Here is an 18,694-nt window from a genome sequence, read left to right on the forward strand (position 1 = left end):
TGAGATTTTTTTTTAAAAGTATGTGAGGGGAAGGAGTAGGAGTAATATTGAAAGTCAGTGTGAGGCCTAGGCTGTAGCACTTGACATCAGTGTCAAGCTTTCTGATAGAACACTGCTGGAGATCAGCAAATAATGAATTGTAGTAATCAAGGTGAGAAATTACAAACACTTTAATGAAATGTTTCTAGTTTACTGCTGTCAGAGCTGTATCAGTTCCCTGCTGCTTGGAAGATGGCAGAGAAATAAATGTTACAGGTTGGGGTAGATCTGATGGTCAAGTAGGAGGGGTGGTTTCTATATTTATCGAGAGAATCTAATGATGCAGAGCATGAAGCTGTGGAATGATGGCATGGAATGTCTGAGACCACTTGTGTTCTACTCCCACCACTATGCAACTAATATTTATTAAACCTGTCTTGCTAGGGGCTAATTAGGAAAAGGAGGAAAAGACAGCATATTCATGGCACCTAGGCAATTTCCAGTTGTCCCACGTGTTTTTGAAGGAGTCAAATCAACAAAAAAAAAATCTCTGTCAGACAGGACCCTTTGATACAAGCTGTGATGAGAACTTTGACAAAAGTGCTTGGTAAGAGGCTCTTGGGGTGGTATTAGTGAGAAGGGTCCTAAATACATCACTGCCTTCTCTTAAACTCGTTCCCTACTACTAGTTGTATACACTATATTGGACTTGTTTCATTCCTGCAATGTAAAATGCCATGGAACTATGCTTTTAATTACTTGTGGTAAATATTATACTGGTTTGAACCATTTTCAGCACCCTCCTTACTTCTTTCATCCTGAAGTGCATTATCAATGAATTTGGAAGCTGAATAGAAGAACTGGCTGAGGTTGAAGGTGGGGAGATCATCAGCCTCCACGCCGTGGTACTGCAGGGCCATGCTGCTGTAGTACTGCGCCCCCGTGTCCACGTTGCGCTGCCCGTGGGCCGCGTTCAGGATGTGCGTGAACCCTGCCTTCTCCAGGCTGTAGCGATCCAGAGCCGTTTTCCTGGGAAAACAAGAGCTGCCATGTAACTCAACAACCCTCTTCAAGGCTAGAAAAAAAAATTAAGAAAGCCTCTGATTTGGTATGTTCTGAATGCTAGTGAAACTGATAATGCTTTAACAATGCATAATTTACCATTTTAAGGATCTTAAGATATTGTCATTCTGTTTGAAGCTGTCATTCTTTTGGAGTTCCTAATTATCTCCCCCAGGTCCTTAGAGCGTGTTTAATATGGATTTATTTTCCCGTTACCTGTGCACATAGGCAGTACTGGCTTCTATCCATCTTGTACAAGAAGAAACTTGGGGTACAGAAAGAAATAGAAGGAATTATCTGAAGTCAGAAAAGGAAATCAGTGGCAGAACTTGAAATAGGACCCATGAATGCTGTTTTCCCCTTCCGTCCTATCAAATGATATTGTAGATGTAATAAGAGTCAGTAATATGTGAGTAGTAAAATTGTCTGGGATTCAAAAAGAAACTATTCTTCCCTAAAAGAAGTTACTGAGTTCTTCTCAATTTCTATAAAAAATAAATACAATTTTAAAATCCCATCCCTATGTGAATATAACTTCCTATCACAACTCCATTTTACTGTCTTGTTTGGTCAAACCAGAGGTCTAAAGCAAAAAGAATTATATAAGGAAATTTTATATTAGCCTTCAGAGGAAGCTGGAATTAATGTATTTAGCCAAAGGTACTCCTTTGTTCTTGTCCTCTCTTCCCTTGGACAAGGGAAGTCACAGAAGAGAGGAAAGCTTAGATTTGTATGTTCAATACCCACTGTAGGTGCTTGCTTTAGGATAAAATTCCTTAAAAAATGCAAAGTTCATGGCCAGGCATGTAAAAACTTTTTTTCTTCCATTACAGAAAGCTTTTAGTTTGGGAAAATTTTGTTCTGAAAAAGCTGTCAGGTTTCATTAGTGCCTAGGAAAACTACAAAGATTTTACAAAAACAAAAAATGGCATAACCCTTATTCTGTTAATATATTTTCACATAACCACTGCATGATTTAAAAAAGCTTTTTCCAAACAAAAGTACCTCTCTCCATGAATGTTTCCTGAACGCTTCCATGTGTAAATGTAGCTGCTGTCACACAGGACATTGTGGTGGGCTACCTGCTGTGTTTCATAATTCTAGTGGTGACAGCCCACAATAGCCTGAAGTTGACTGCCTTTCCAAGCTCTAAGTCAAAACCTCCTCTGAGCAGTCAAGGACCTAATGATTAGAGCACTTAACTGGGATATGGATACTGAAGGTTTTACCTATGCTTGCTCTTACTTAAATTAAGCCCATGATCATTGGCTGCTCTGAGTAAATATTGCCCTGCAGAAATTCCTTTCTCGTCAGGAATGATAATGTCTTGACGGTACTGGTAGTCTTGCCATGAAATAATGCCACACATCCCCTATACGATCATGTAAATGTCAAATAAAAGCTGCTCTTAGTGTGGTGATGCCTACCTAATAAGTTTTGTAGACCCTGGAGCACTGCTAATGGTGTAAGTTGCCACTTTCACCTAATGTTAAATATTGCCTACTCCTTCCCTTTGTATTCCTATAGTAGTGATTGACTGAGGAAGACTTTCTTCTCCCTCCTTTTAGGAGGTTTTGTGCCTTAGGATTCCCTGTATGTAAATATTGCCAGCAAAGACACTTCAGTTCTATACTGAAAGGATGGAGAGTACTTAAAATAAAGCAGGTTAAATGTCCTGGCTGAAGTGGTGCAGTGAATAACTACTGCTCTTCATTTTGATGTCCTTGAGGTGAGCTAGTTCCTGCTTTCAAATTAAGCCTTTGTTTTACCTCCCTGATGCTGGAATAGAGAAAAGGTGATTTTCATTGATCAGACTTGGCCCAAAGCACCTATCCTACAAACCATGTAAGACTGAGGGCTTCAGGTCAGAGACCCATGGAGAACCCTTGCAAGTGGAGATCTACATGCTGAGTAGGAAGCAGGACTGCAGAGTAGTTAGAGTCAGTAGAAAACCAAAGTTTTTGATGGACTGTACATACTATCACACTTTGGCTTCTGCAAGCACTGCTCAGGCTAATAAATAGCAGTAGAATTAAATTATGAAGTTGTTCTGAGCAAGGACAATGTCAAACAATAGGTGACAGTCATTAACATTTGACACTTGTTTTTATATGAAATCAAATTTTCCTGTTTCCTTGATTGTTGATTGCCTTTTGACACAGTGGATGCCACTAATGCATTTTTCTGACAGTCACACAGTCTTGTTCTGTTTTCTACAACCTGATTTTGCAATGTTGGGTGGCTTCAGTTTTCCAGTAGGTATTCAGAAAGAAGGGATACTGTCTTTCAGTAACTTGCATAAGCAGTCAGCTCAGCCTGGCCAAGCTCCTCTGAACTTCCCCTTCCATCTCCCGGTCTTGCCTGTAGCTGCATTCTGTGAATTGGAGGCTCAGGATGGAATTATTTTTATTTAATCAATTTAACCATTTTGCACCACAAATGCATTAGCAGTTGTTTTGCCCTTGATCTGTGGGAGGTTGGGAATATGCACATTGTTACTCTGTTTGCTACGTTTGTTTCCCAGCTTGGGATGGAAATGGGTTCAGAAGCAGCAACGTATCAGCCTTGAATGGTGTTGCAAAAACTCATTATAAATGCTCAGATATAACTATATAATCTTCTGTGAAATAACTTGTTTTAAAACAGCAAATTACACGTGTACCAAGGAATTTATGCTCTGTTTTCCTCAATGCTTGGGTTAGTCTGACTTTAAAATGTTATCTGCTTTCTAATTATGCTTGATATGCAGACCGATTTGGCAATAGCCTTTGGACTGAATAGAACCTTACCCAATGGAATTGTTCTCTTTATTATACTGATACATATTTTCTTTTTTCTACTGACATTGCTAATCTGAAAAACTTCCAGAAAATGAGTGCTCAGTGCTGAGCACTCAAATCTGTTAAGTTCTCCACATTTTCACTGGAATAGCTATCGCTCAAACTGTGTGTAGGTGTTGTAGAACCTGTTAGTGGAAGCAAGACCTAAAATACCTGCCCTAAGTGGAGCAGGGTCAGTACAGGTCCTGTGGCCACGTGGCTTTTACATCTGCAGGCCAAGCTGGTGCACACAGCCCGTAAAGAGGGTGTCAGGCACCTTTCTTACAGCAGATACCCTGGACACTTTTATCTATGGAAAGCTTTTCCTAAGGTTTCTAATATTGTTGTGTGGAGATATGAAGAAACAGTTGTGTAATAGAAAATAGGGTTCACTGGACTGCAAGAGGTGCTTGCCTTGGGCTTTAGAATCTGCATCTTGTGAAGAAAGCTGAAGTGACACTTAGTCTTTTTCAAGAGCAAGAGTGCTTGGTTTCTAATATGGAGATTAGAAAGTACTTTATCTCCTTCCTCTTTCTCTCTATCCCCCCAGTCTTATACTTGATATTTATATTTTCATAAGAGATTTCATTACTGTTCTTTGAAAAATTTTCCTCTTTTTTTCCTTGTAAAATCTTTCCCCAAAATCTAGGCCAAGAGCCCAGCTAGACCACCACTTGTCATATTGGCTCAGGTTTATCTGCTTTTCACCTCCTGTCAGCCAGTACTTTGTACTTTGGTCATAAATGTGGCAAGGCAGAGAAGGCCTGTGCTGAGACTGACACTGCCATAGTTAAACTTGGGGTCACACTGGGTTTGCAGCAGCTTGGTGGCCACTTAGCAGAGCAAGAAACAGCCTGGTAAGGCCCCACATGTGGGACCTGCATGCTTGCAAGCAGAAATGTTACTGTGCCCCTCAACATGTTTGCCTGGACTGCCCATAGCCAGCAGTGAGCTCTGCCTTTGTGGGAAGGACTGGGCTGCTCTCCACCCTCAGCTGAGTCTGCAGTGTCAAAGCTGTTGTGAAAGCACCCCTCTGTACACTGTAACCAGAGCCTGTGAGGTTTGCTGTGTTTCATCATGCATGATACTTCTGATTACACCCCAAGGAGAGGGGAATGCTCTTGGCCTTGCTTGCAGTTTTTACTATGCCTGAGGTATCAATATTGTAAAGGAAAGAGAGAAATAAATCAGGCATAAATATCTGTGAATATCTGATTGGTTGAGGTTACTAATAGCATAGGATTGTTCAGGGCTATATGAATCATTGCCTTATTGGAGAATTTATGACTCCATTTCTAAATCAATTTTGACTAGAAAAGGCATTGGGGTTTTTTCCTTGCCATTTGCTCACTATCGGATTATAATAGTCAAGCTAACAACATTCTTCTTTTCCCATCTTTGGGTGCTGCTGTTTCCTATTAAATTGTGATTAATACTTCCACTTTTGTGATTATGGTTGAATTTTAAGTAGCCATTGTAAAGAGGAGTTTGCTACAAATGCCAGTGTAGGTGAAGCTGAGAGCACTTGGCTACTCTACCAATTGTTTTCATTTTGTATATCTCCACCATCTGTGCTATTAGCACTTGATTTCTTTTTACATGGTGCAGCTGTGGTCTCCAGTGTCTGCCTTGAATGTGTTCCCATGCAAGGAAGGTGAAGTGTGGCACTGGGAGATAACAATGAAAATTTCAATGTAATTCAGTTTAGTAAGAGATGACCTGTGCTGATTAGTCCCATGTTAAAGCTCATCAGCTCTTCAGTTCAGAGCACATAAACTTATGCTAAAAGTTAAGTATACCCAGAAGTCCTTTTCTCTATGTTAAGCAAAAGCTCAGTGCTTTGCTGAATCTGACCCTCCATTTACTGTAGGGCAGATGGACTCATAAACATGTTTTTAAAGTTCTGAGGCAAGGGGGAGTACTTTGATGTGGGAATCCCACCTCAATGGTGAAAACTGGAGATAAAATCACTTTCACATATGGATATATTGATACTAACAGACTCACCAAAAGGGGAAACTGACCCAGACAAAAGTGTCATCCATTTTCAGATGGTTCCCAAAAGACTGTTTGCCTCTCTTGGGTTGTGCAAGGGCAAGTAGAGGGCTTGTCTGAGACTTTAACTGTGCCTGCTGTCAGTTTTAAGGCTAAGTTTCATAGGATCAATAGCAAGTGCTGCGGCAAACTCTGTGTTCTTCTGGAAGAAACAATGTGTAAGTAGTTACAACATGAAAAAGAATGCTTTCTTTCAGGTTGCTGTCTCCACTGTACCAAATCCCCTTTCTCTTTTCAAAAATACTGTCATAACAAGCTTTAGTCCCAGCTGCTTTTGTTATAAAGTTGCCCAAATCAATGGAACTGGAAAAGAGGGGAAAAGAACTTGCAGGCACTGCAGCCTGCCCCTTCACACTTAGTATTAAGTATACTGAAAGCAGCTAAGAAAGGGAAGATATGTGGCTCATGAGGAAAACATAAATACACCTAAAGGAAGGAAGTAGTCCTCCAAAATACCTCAGGAGGGTGTGGGCAGAGCAACTCCCTCCCCAGGTAAGTTAGCACCTTACAGCTGGTACTGCTCAACCAGATGACTGGTGTGCTTATCAACTTTAAGCCAAGTCTCTTAAACTTCATGCAAAGGTTGTGCAATGCAAACATGTTTCAGTATAGACTGTTAAAGCCACAGATTGACGTGACCCAGATTGACAAAACACCGGGAAATCTGAGGCAACATGTTACTAGTAGAGGAGTCGCCTCTCTCGAACTTTTCCATTTTCTTAAGCGCTAAAGGAAAGCTCGATGCAGGATGATAATTTACCAGATGGTCAGTGTCAGAAAGAAGCTTGCTGAATATAGGCAATATTGACACTTTCTTAAGAAAATCTGGCAGTTCTCCCTCCTGAGGAGAGATGTTGAGAATTTCCAATAATACTGACCCAATTTTCCTTGGTAACTCTAGCACGGAAGGAGTCTGGAGATAGTGTAGTATTGTATCCCCTTTTCCTTCTGAGGTGTTGCTCCATTTCTCTGGGTACCTCCTGCTCAGTGTGAATTAAAAGAATTTTTAGGTACCACTGAAAACAGTGAGTGGGATCATCAGAATATGGGATAGAAAAGATTTAGTATTTGATTTTCCTCTAGCCCAAAATGGTGGATGTAGTTTTGTAAGTGATACAACCTAGACAGAGGAAATAGCTCTTTGCTTTCTGTACAGCAAAGGCACCAAGCACTCATGCTGTGGTCAGTCAGTTCCTGGTCTTGACTTCAGTCACTCATCAAATGTTAGAAATCACTGATAGAGATGTTATACGGAGAAATGTTACTTGTCTCGGAAGCCACTGGAGCGTTGAGGTTTACCGTCCAGTGTTAAAGATCTGATTTTCTGGATTGTTAAACTGCTGTTACAATTGGCAGGTTCTCATTCTACCCAAGTTAAAACTATGTCCTCAAGAGTGTTGTTATAATCTAAATCTGTACTTGCTTCTATTTTTATATGATTAATACTGATGTAGATGCTAGGAGTTTGTAATGATAAATGGTGGGAGGGTAGCTGTTTTCTAGCCTGAGAGAGTCCCATCTGTTTTCCTCTAGGTTACTGTAAATTGTCTTTTTACTTGGTCACTTGGAAAAAGCCATGCTGTATTGCTTCTCTGCAAAAAGGTAAGAGGAGAGAATGAGTTTTAGTTATGCATACATTTCATGTTTAGTTATTATCTTAATTATCATGCACTCCAAATTGTGGGTTTGGGTTACTCATCTTCCTTGCCTGCATGAGTTCTGAAGACCATGAGTCATGGCAAGGCACAGGCACAGACCATAGCTTTTGTGAATTGCAAGCTCAGTTCGGCTGCACACCCTGAAAATTATTTTTCATACTTAACTTGTAAAGAACTACATTTCAGAAGACTTCTTTTTTTTCTGGGAGTAGTTTGAGAACATGGCAAGACCTGAAATTGTGAGCAGACCTTAAATCCTAAGGAGATCTAGTACATGTTTAAGAGGAAAACAAATTGGGAGGCCTTTGTCTTCAGGTGAAGTATTCTTTGAACTTCAGAAATGTGGAAGCCTAAACATCATCTCAGGTAATAAAGCCATCACTGAAGAGCTGCAAGAAGAAACTACAAGATGAGTAACTGGCAGAGACTTTCCATGTGATCCCAGTGAACCAAGCAGGTTTGGGATTTGCCAGTAAAACTGCCTGTGCAAGCAACCAGGTGGCTAGTGAAACAAAGGAGAAAAACAAGGCTGCTTTCTATCCTTTTAGAGGACTTCTAAATATGAAGAGGATGCATGCTCTAATCCTGGTAGCAATTGACTCAAAATCTTGACCAAGTGTTTTATTCCTGTCGCTGGGCTGTGTCATACAAATTCCAGTATCTGGTCTTTAAAAGCCCTTGGAACTTGCTGGGGGAAAATTTCAATTGGAGCTGAACACAGCATGTTATATTTTGAGGCTTTGATTATTCTGGGTCTGACAGGCTCATAGAGATTTCATTGCCTCTGGGCAACATCTGCAGTGAAGCCTCATAACAAAAGGATGGAGTGGCCTCACAGGGCTCCTTGATAGCCTGGATTGCATTAGAAGGAAGATGTGGTTACGTAGTCAGGGTAATTAATTAGCATTTCCATAAGCAGTCACAAGTCCTGTTAACCTTGTAAATGCAGGAGGCAAGAATGAAGCACAGATGTGAAGGCTCTGAAGATAAACTCTGCATGTATGTGTTCATTTGATTTTGTTGATTAGTTCCACCAAATTCTTTCAACATCAACCTTAATTTAGCTTGGCTAAAGATGCAAATGCACCCAACATCTGTTCATGGCTTGTGGCATCTCTTTGGCCACCAGTTCTAAAGCAAGATCTTAAAATAATACAAAAACTCTGCCACACTGAGGGGGTAAGCTGTTGGTCAGGAGTAAGATATGGAGGTGGCTGCAGGAAAGATATAAAGGTCCATGGACTTTGCCTATTTCAAAGCAAATTTCAGTTAGGGTAGTCAAAGCCTGCATCTTGCATGCAGGCTAGTTCTCAGATTTTCTGCCATGTCAAGTTTGCCTTTGCCTGGCTGACAATAGTAGTTCTCTTCTGGGGAGTCCCATTTTCTGATGAAGTTTTATTTCTGTCCCCCCCCACCTGCTCCTTACTTGTTTTTCCTTCTCCATTGGTTTTCTCATGCTTTTGTCTTGTCATGGTGGGGAACTTGTTTTCCTTCAAAGCACCACTGGTTTTCCTCTCGACTTAAGACCAGTCCTCAGCAGAAACACACTACCCAGCGTGACAGGTTGTAGCTCTATGTGCCTCTTAAGAAGTTTGTATTTTTGTTCCTCTGGTTAGTTTGTATGAAGTGCCAGGTGTGTGATGTATTCAGAGTAACACCTTCTAGCTTTTACTAAATTACAAGGTGTAAGAAGCCTCTGCTACAGGAAGATTACAGTAAAGAGTCAGTGACTGCTGTCCTGGGCTGAGAGGCTCACTTCTTGTCTGGTCACATCCCTTTGCTCAGCAGGCACAGCTATAGCTTCATCACAGAGATTAGAGGAAAATTATTCTAACAGCTTCGTCCAGAATAATTCTGATGGTGATTCTAAACAATGAAGTAGGAAATAAATGTCAGAAGAGGCTGTTCTTTATGGTAAATCTTGAGTTAGACATATCTAACTGGAGGGGCAGGGCAGGATGTGGAGACAAAAACTCAATCCCCCTTTCTTCCTGAATCACTTGGACAGGCTGTTCCCATGGTTTAATTTTTTTATCCCACACAACACACACACGCACACACACACACTCTCTCCCATCCCTGTCCCTAAAAGTGGGAGCCTTGGCTTGGTACAAGACCAGAACTCTTGTGTCTTTGTGTTGCCTCTGGCGCCACAGAAGTAATTGGTGGATGATATTAAGAGCCTTGTAACTTCAAAGCTGTATATCTTTCCTCTTTTATAAGCTGGCAACAGATGAATTTTAGGACCTTTTAAAAAATTATTGAGAACTTTGGAGCCACTGGGGCTCCTACTTGTGTCTTTCTATGATGATGTGAAAGTATATGTCATGTTAGTGCAGGGTGTAGAGGAAAATGGGAATTGGACCAATAATGGCAAAGGGGTAAGAAAAGATCTCTTGCTCTGCTTAGGGCTTGGGCTGGGGGATTTTCTGATGGCATGTCTCCTGCTGCAGCAGTCTTCTCTGCTTCTTGGAATAGACTGCTTCTAGTTTAGTCCTGTGCTCGGCAGGACTAAGTCTGTTTTGTGGGTTTGGTTTTTTTCCAAATCACACTTGGTCAGATCAGTGAGACACATCTCTGTAGCTTTGCCTTCCTCAGAGTTCTGTTTGCTTTAATCTCTTGAGCAATTTGGAAATGCAGACTGTTCTATGTCCACAAGCACAGGCTTGGAAATGCAGAAATACTACTGCAGGGTGAGCTGTCTCTTCAGTCACTTTTCAAGAATTGCATTTTAGGCCTAAAGCAACCTAAGGTGTGGCAAACACATCCAGGCCATGCTGTAACAGTGGAACAACTTTCACTCAGAGATAAATAACAAATTGCTCCTTGAAACTAACAATTTAAAAATAGATCATGATGAGCTTCAACCTCTGCAGCCTACACTGGTGCCACAACCAGTGCTGTCACTCTGTCTTTAACAGCACCCAGCTGCACTTCCTCTGCTCTTTTCCTGAAGCAGCAGTAACAGCCAGGGCCATGCCAGGCTCTGACATCTGTCAGTGGTTTCAAACACTTTGCTCTGTCAGTGAGCTGTGTTTAGAAGGGCTTGGTCATGCCCTGTGTAGAGGAGATGTAGCAGGTACACTTAGCTGCTACACAGGGAGTACTGTGTACACTTACTCATCTCCTATGTAGAGGTTGGGCCAGACTTCATTGACGTGAGTGTACTGTGGGCAGCCCTTCCACAAGAGCCTCTCCAGTTCAAATGCCCCTGGGGTACAATAGTCCTCATCAGGATCTACTTTGACTGCTGTATATGCATTTTTCTTCCCAGCATTCCAGCTTCCTGATGACATCTTGTCCATGAAGTAGCGCTCTCAGGATGTGTGAGAAACTGGAATGCAACCAAAGCAGAACATTAACCCAAGGGAGCACAAAGCCAGTGACTCCTGCTCCAGCTGTGGCATCCTGGGAGCAGCACTGACCAGGTGGGATTGAGCATTGCTCGAGACAGATGTACCTGTTCTGTGGCAAACACAGACTTGTACCCGGATTTCTGCCTCCCCAGAGTGAGATGAGGAATATGTTGTTGGATGAGCTCACCAGCAAAGGAAACAAAACTCAAAGCTTTGTGATTATTCAAGTTCAGTCTCTGTCTGGATTTGTTTCATGAAAAATCCACTGGCAAGAATTTGGTAGGTCTAACAGCCTAGGGATCTAAACCACCAGAGGAACTGAGTGCAAATTTAAGTTGTTGGGGTTTTTTATCATTAATGAAGACGCTCCTAAAAGCTTATCCTTTGTGATTTTCGTAGGGAGAGGAAATGTGTCTGTTCAGGTAAATGTTGCATGTACTGTTGTATTCTCTTCTACTCTTTTTTTCCCAATGTTGCCAGCTGCAGAGTCCCTGTTTGCTGCATCTCCCTGTGGGCTCTGTTTTTATTTCTTCTTCTGGACTCTCTCAGAGCAGCAGTTGCTCATGTCTCATTCTCTTGAAGGGATAAACTGAACCTTGTGGTTCTGTAAGAGACTTGTAACAAGATGTGGAGTTGGGCTTGATCTTATGAAGTGTGCAAGTAGAGCCTGCCAAAAATCCACCTGTCTTGCAGGCAATGAATCCTGTAGTTGCTCCCAAATTTTTTTTTAAATTTTTTTTTTTTTTTTTTTTGTGCTGGCAGCTGAATGTTTGTGTCCTTTTAATTCAAAAAATCTGGCTAATGCTTTCATGTGGCAATTGTAGAGCTGAAAGCAGGATGTCCATTTTTCACTGACATCCCGTACCCATGGGGTTTGTTTGCTCAGTTTGGGCTCTTTTGTGCCTGTCATGTTCTGTTTCTCTACAAAGCTTGAAAAAGCCAAATGATTGCTGTTTTCCTACTCCAAAGCTGTGTAAGATTGTGGAGTCTGTTTTTGATTGGCAAGTGTACACCTTTGTTCAAAAAATTGGCTTACTTTCACTGGCAAAGGGATCTATCTTTCAGCCAAGCTTCTTAAAACGTGATGATGATGTTTAGCTATGTGGTCCTCTCTTGAGATTTTTAAAGGGCTCTGAGAATTCCAGCTTGTAGTAAATTTATCTTGGGCTTGTCTTGCATGCTTATGTGTAGTACCAAGTCCCATCTATCTGCCCCAGTAGCCATACCCTGGGAGAACCTTTTTCCTTCCTGTGCCAGAATTATGCTAATTCTACAGGCAGACTCAGCAGTGTAGATAATGTTTGTCTTCAGAGATACAAATCTAAGTCAGTCTGACTTTGGGAGTGATTAGGCTGTTATCTAGAAATTGATAAGAACTGCTATTTGTCTAGTAAGGAATTATAACTGAGAGCTTGCTGCCTTGATGGTGAAGGACTGACTACTTTTATTCATGGCTCCATAACATGGGATGGAGGAAAGGAAGAAGAGAAAGCAATGTAATCAGTAATCACAGTTGGTGGTCACAGTGCATTGATTTGTTACACCTCAGAACCAGGGCAATTACATCTGCAAAGGATCGTTTGTGGTACTGGAACACCGGCACAGTTTGAGCTTGGTTAACACTCTGAAAGCTCGACCACTGCTGGGAAATCCTTGTTTCTGCCTGTCCTGGGAAGCCACATGCTCCCTGAACTTTCAAGTACGCTATGTTCTTTTATGCCTTGCCAATGTTATCTGCTGCAGGGATTTCTAAATTGAATTAGAGCACAGGAAAGCATCAGTTGAAATTCCTCTAATAAAACATGTATTTCAGATTTGACTCTAGACTACATAAGAAGTAACAGAGTTTAACTAGGAGGAGGGAAAAGGGGGCAAAAGGGCTGGTTTGCTATTTCAATTCTGGAAATAATTGCCCTGAAGCATTTGGTTGGGGGCAGAAGGGCTTGCATCTTCCCAGGAATCAAAGATGTCTGACCCCATCTTGTATTAGTGGTTCTACATACACCAAACAGAGGTCCAGGAAGGCTATTCCCTAGGCCAGCCCTCTTGGAATAAAAAGTGAAAAGCAGATTGGATTTTTGCGGGGTTGTTCTTAATGCTGCTGTGGGCATAAGGGATGAATGTTTAGCACAAAGCCAGGCAGAGAAAGCTCAGATTTCTCTGGAAGAATTGTATGGAGAGGAGACCGCGTCTTGCGGAGCGCTTACCCAGTGCAGTCAGATGGCATTCAGATTGCAAAGTTACCTCTGCACAGCCTTGTTGGAGCAGGCTCCCACCCCTTGTGGTGCTTCCTGTGGGCTATAGATGAGTTAGTGCAGGCTGAGTGATGTACCAGTGCTGTGCTAGCTTGGCAGTCACTTCATGGTACTGCACTGTGTTGGGGACACACAGCCTTAGATCACAGAATAGCCTGAGTTGGAAGGGACTCACAAGAATCATTGTAAGTGAATGGCCCACATGGAGATTGTGAGCCTGGCATTATTAGCACCTTGCTCTGACCAACTGAGCTAATCCCAGGATCATGTGGAAGCTCTCTGGTGTAGGGACTGTCCTAATGTCCTTTGCATAAAGAACTCTGCACCCTGCCTGCTCCTGGAAATGCTGCTTCAGGACAGCCTTTTTATTTCATGGGGGAGGGACGAAAAGTCAGCTGGCTGTGGAACTGCCCTAGTCCCAGAGGGTTCTCCCCAGCAGAAAGGTCTGAGCCCAGCTTCAGGGCACACTGAGGAACAGAGCCCTGTATCTGGGGCCAGGAGTTCCCTCCCAGTGAGGCAGGGCAGTCTTTCATTCCACCCTTCCCCTGTATCCAGAGCACAGCTTCCCCCTCATTCTGCTGGCCTGTGCCAAGGGCAGGCTGTGTGAGCTGGTGAGACCTTCCTGTTGCCTCTCTGTGCCAGAGCTGGGTGTGGGGCACACCTTGCTGGTGCCCCAGAGGTGCTGCAGCCTGTGAGATTGTGCCTGCTGGGTCTGGCATCCCACAGGTTCTGCCCTCACTGCAGTGTGCACACAAAGCACTGAACCGCCCGTGCTCCCCACTTCTGCTGTCATGGACTTAAGGGTATTATCAGAACAAGGATAATAAAAATCCAGTCATCTGCATTTTTATACCCTAATCTTTCTCTTCATAAATAAGACCAAAGTGCATGTTATCTAATAAATTTTATTTGTTAATCGCTTGGATGGCTGGAATATTTGTCCCCCTTGGGTTATATGTATATAAATGAAAATATTGTTAGTGGTTTCACAAAATGGTAATTCAGAATAATGGAGAGTTAATCCTCTTTTCATTAGTGAGCCACTTCAGGACATACACTGTGGCAAATTACACTGCATTTTAAGTCATTCTCAAGTGCTGTGCACTAGGAAAAAAAACATTAAACTAGTTTTGCATTGATAGAAGTAATTGTGTGGCTAATTTGGATAAGCAGCATGCATTAGGCACAGCAAAGGAATCTCTTCTTTATGTTCACTATCTACTCTACAGCTGCCAGATGGAATTTCTTATACAACTCTTTAGCTCTTTTTATTTTATTTTTAAAGCAGGGAGGAAGGAAATAAAGTGCAAGGGAAAAAAACAAAAAGAAAAATCTGCCAGTCTATCTGCTGTTTAATTCAGACCATGACAGAGCACACAGCCTAGAGGCTGGAGCACCAATATGGCAGTGACAGATTTGCCTTCTGCACCATGTTTGGACTCCCCTGAACTACTCAAATTAACCCAAAATTTCCAGTAAGGCCCTATGAAGTCATAGAATTTAGTGGCCCATTTTCAAATCTCTTCAATTGAAGGGATGTCCAGTCCCACCACAAAATTTGTAGGGGTGAGTTAATGCTTTTGGAAATGTCAGTCATGAGCTCTACAGTTTGGTATTCCCATAGATGGGGGAGGAAAACTGAGCTTTTTATCTAGAGGTGAACATCAAAGCCTTGGGGGTGCTGTATACATTTCTAATGCTGGTTTTCCATGTGTAGTGGGAATTTCTGCGTACTTAGAGACTGAAAGCTCGAAGTCATTAGCTACATAACAAAATACTATGTTTCTTAATATTAGTATTTTCTGCTCAACGTGCTGTGCAAGCCCTAGTGCTGTGTATAAAGATGCCAAACAATTTGGCAAGATTTATGCCTGGGAGTTAAGATCCAAGTCAGCTGTAGAGACTTAAAAAGAAAAAAACCAGGCATGCACAGCCAAGTACTGCATTTGCCTTGTTCCTGTGCAAGGGCCTATATATCTTTTCCTTTTCTGAACCCCTCCCTGGCACAGGGGGTTCCTCCATCACTGCTGTTGTCCCCACCATAGGTACTCTGCTGCCAACTTGTAGCTTTATTTGTGTGCCTGAAGCTTCAGATCTTCAATAAAGTCCGAGCCCAGTGGCCTTGGCATAAATATGCAATGAGAGAGGCTAAACAAGTAAAAACTGGGAAGAAATATGGAGAGGACAATTTTCCTTACCCTTTCCTTTAGAAGTATTAGCTGTTCTGTCATGCAGGGCACAGGGTTTCCTTGCCTTAATGCCCACTTCAGTCCATATTTATACAGCAGAATAGTTTATATTCTTTGCCACCCATGTGTCCTGCTCTTGGAAGTTCTCCCAGCTCTTATGACACTGATCACTTGTGCTAGTGGTGATTCTGATGCTGGTTTTATTAAATTTAATTTGATGTGCACATGTGCACAAGCCTTGGTTTTGTACTCAGAGTTGTCTAAAAGCAGCTTCTCCCTGAAAATACCAGACAATCACAAATTCACCTGGTTTAGCTGGGAAGTGAAAGTTTTTAGCATTTAGAAAACACCTAAATATACAACCTGTTTGTAAATGTGGAGGCAGATTTTAATCTTATTTGTGTTCTGATGCTTTCAGATTTGCCTCCTACCTGTTGTCAGCTCTGAAAGAGGAGTGGAACTCTGATATCACCAGAACTCTTTTCTAAGATGCCAAGGGAAGGAAAGAGAAATACCTATCAGCGCTGAGCTTTTCATGAGGATTCTACAAAAGTAATGATATATCTACTGGACTTTATACCCACCTCAGTGCAATAGGAGATAAACACAGTGCCCTTGAAATTATTTGGTAGTTTCACCCTCAAAACTGGGGACTAAAGTAGTTTATCTACTGCCATGAACACTAAACCCAGCAGAAGAACAAAAAAGAGGAAAAAAACCCTGTAATTTTGATTGAGAAATCATTTCTGTGCATGAAGAGCTTGTAACGAAGAAATTACTCCATTTTCTTTTCTGATCTTGGATACAGGGCAGACTTATTTCAATGTTTTTATTTATCAGGCAGAATTTAACACCATTGAAGTTGTTGGACTTATACTCTCCTGGGAGTAAAAACTGAGACTTTGCCTTACAGACAACTGCAAAACTAATGGCTTTATTTTTATTTACTTCCTTCTGTCGGTTTAATAACCACCTTAGGTAAGAACTCATGGAGGAACAATGTTTGTAACAAGTGTGTACAAGAGGGAAGGACCCAAGAGAAGGTAAGGATGGAGAATACCAGTTCTACACTTTCAAAAAACGTGCAGAAGACTTGAATCTAGTTTAGTAACCAGTCTTCAAGTAAGTACTTGGTCAGTGCTGAAGGGAGAAAACAAATAAGATCTAATGACTGAGAATCTACAGAAACAGTGAAGGAGGAGCTATTCAGCAAGTTCTTGAATTTTTAAGAAATGTTCTGTTCTTCCATTTCCAGCCCACATGCCAGACACATACCTCCCTTCAGGGTGAAAAAGTGCTTGCCCTTTTTGAGTATGACTAAGCAGAGGGTTGTTTTATAAACTGGAAAGTTCCTGCAGAAGCCAATGCACATGTCTGGAGCACAGTGTTTGCACTTGGGAGGAGGGTAAACAGTGCTTTGGTTTCTAAGCTTTTTGTAACTCAAAGTACATCAGTTGGGCTGAGAGCTGGTCAGCTGCAGTGACAAAAGCTTGCTCTGTCAGATGATTTAATGAAATGCATTGAGAATGGTGCTCCCTGATGCCACCCCATGCTGTTTTGCTCAGGCTGGGAAGGCTGGCAGCAGCCATGAAGAGCTGTGTGCTTCCCCTGTAACCTCACACTTGTTACACCCCAGGGTACTGCAATGAGCTGTGGTAAAGGCTCCTTGGGTGGGGTTGTGTCTTGTTTTGTTTTATTGGGGATTTTTTTCCCTAATACTAGACCAAAAAGGTTACTTTTTTTACAAATACTTCTTGTGATAGAGAGGTCTTTCAAAAATATTTTTCTAAAAGACCCCAGAAAGATTTTACCAAATTCCAAAACTGGATTTGCTGGATACTTAAGGAAAAAGTACAATCCTATGTTCCCTATTCCTGTTCAAGTCTTCACCAAAATTCATTTACTTCAGTTCCTTTATTTTAGCCCTGCATTCTTAGCTTAAAGCATTCATGGACTATAAAATAGCTCATCTATTGCAGTCATCTTCAAACAGCTTAAAACCAGAATAATTGTAGCCTCTGTGCAATTATTTCCCAGAACCTCCTGCTGTGAATATTCAAAACTAACCAGTTATTTCAAAGAATTTCTAAGCCACATATGACTTTTTAAAAACTGATTTTTGCCCTCATTCTTTATTGTTGAGTGGACTGGTTAATTGAAAACAGATTAAGCTGAGATTTTATTAAATATTATTAGAATGTCCAAGGAAATTTAAAACACAGCATAATCTGAGAGATTTTTAATTCAATTGGAAAAGCTAGATTTGACTAGAGAGTGGAGCAATTACTGAAGAATAAGCAAAATATTCTGGGGCAGATGTTAAAGTCTTTAAAAATTGCATTTTCATTCCCTAACTTTTACATTGAAATTATCTCCAAGATAATTACACTTTCTGCACCTAATTTCCTAATTTATAAAGGGATTTCTGTAACACAACAAGTTTTGTTTCCTAAAATTTCTAAAATTATACGTTATACTTTCAAAACCTTTTTGAGTCTGTAATAATTAATTTTTTTCTCTGCAACAAGCTAAATGAAATTTATAGTTACCTCGGCAAGTTTTCCAGTTCTCAGTCCGCTGTACTAAGTCCCTGCTTTACTAAACCAGGTTACAAAAGGAAGGAAAAAGGAGCAGAAGTACAGCAGGAAATGCATATTGCTTAGCCTTACCTGTAAGCTTAGGTGGGTGCAGTAACTGGGTCCTGTGAAGTGCAGCAGAACGACAAAAGAAGCCTCACTAACTGTGCAAGTAGAGTCTATTTTTAGAGGAGGATTTGCTGACTCTGACCTTGAGTGCTGCCCACTCCAAATGACGATCCTTACATCTGCTGGTAAAACTATTCCCTGATGTGACCTGAAACATTAAACCTGGCAGTTTAGTTACCTAGTCTTGGTGTGACTAAGATAACATGATGCCTGCATGTTGACTATAATATAACAAATATCATCTTTGATGTTGTTCCCTTGTCAAGGCCGATGCTATGTTTACTGCTGCATACGGCTAAGGAGCATTGCACTGCTGTTTCCTGTCATGCTGCGCACAAGGGACTTGGCACTGGCACAACAATGGGCAGTGGGGGAGAGGTGGCATCCTGACGAGGTCCTTTTCTCTTGCACGAGAGAAGACCATCTTCCCCTGCTTCCTGTTTTGGTTTTCTCCAGTGCCAACGTTTCCAGTACCCACTAACTTATGAAACGCCTTTCTTTGCTGAGAGCAACAAGATGCTCAGCATGGCTCAGTTCTGGTGACAGCTTGCCAAAAAAAGGCAGAGGTGCACCCTCCAGCCTTTGAAAAATTCTCTACTTCCCTAAAGAGCTCCAT

General features: G+C 41.6%; 1 protein-coding gene across 2 annotated transcripts in view; it reads right to left on the reverse strand.

The window, feature by feature from the left end:
* The window catches only part of DUPD1 (dual specificity phosphatase and pro isomerase domain containing 1), a 49,190-nt gene that overhangs the window by 5,310 nt on the left and 25,186 nt on the right, over positions 1 to 18,694 (reverse strand). Inside the window, exons 1-3 of one of the 2 annotated variants that reach the window (XM_005417239.2) lie at positions 18,043 to 18,167; positions 10,694 to 10,907; positions 788 to 1,008 (exon numbers count right to left, since the gene is read on the reverse strand). In XM_005417239.2, the coding sequence (XP_005417296.1) occupies positions 788 to 1,008; positions 10,694 to 10,878 (406 nt within the window). In that variant the 5' untranslated portion in view covers positions 10,879 to 10,907; positions 18,043 to 18,167. Of the gene's footprint in view, positions 1 to 787; positions 1,009 to 10,693; positions 10,908 to 18,042; positions 18,168 to 18,694 lie in introns of those variants that run through there. The other variant, XM_031062066.1, reaches the window with a different exon arrangement.

Source organism: Geospiza fortis, unplaced genomic scaffold (genome assembly GCF_000277835.1).
Source record: "Geospiza fortis unplaced genomic scaffold, GeoFor_1.0 scaffold130, whole genome shotgun sequence".
Taxonomy (NCBI): domain Eukaryota; kingdom Metazoa; phylum Chordata; class Aves; order Passeriformes; family Thraupidae; genus Geospiza; species Geospiza fortis.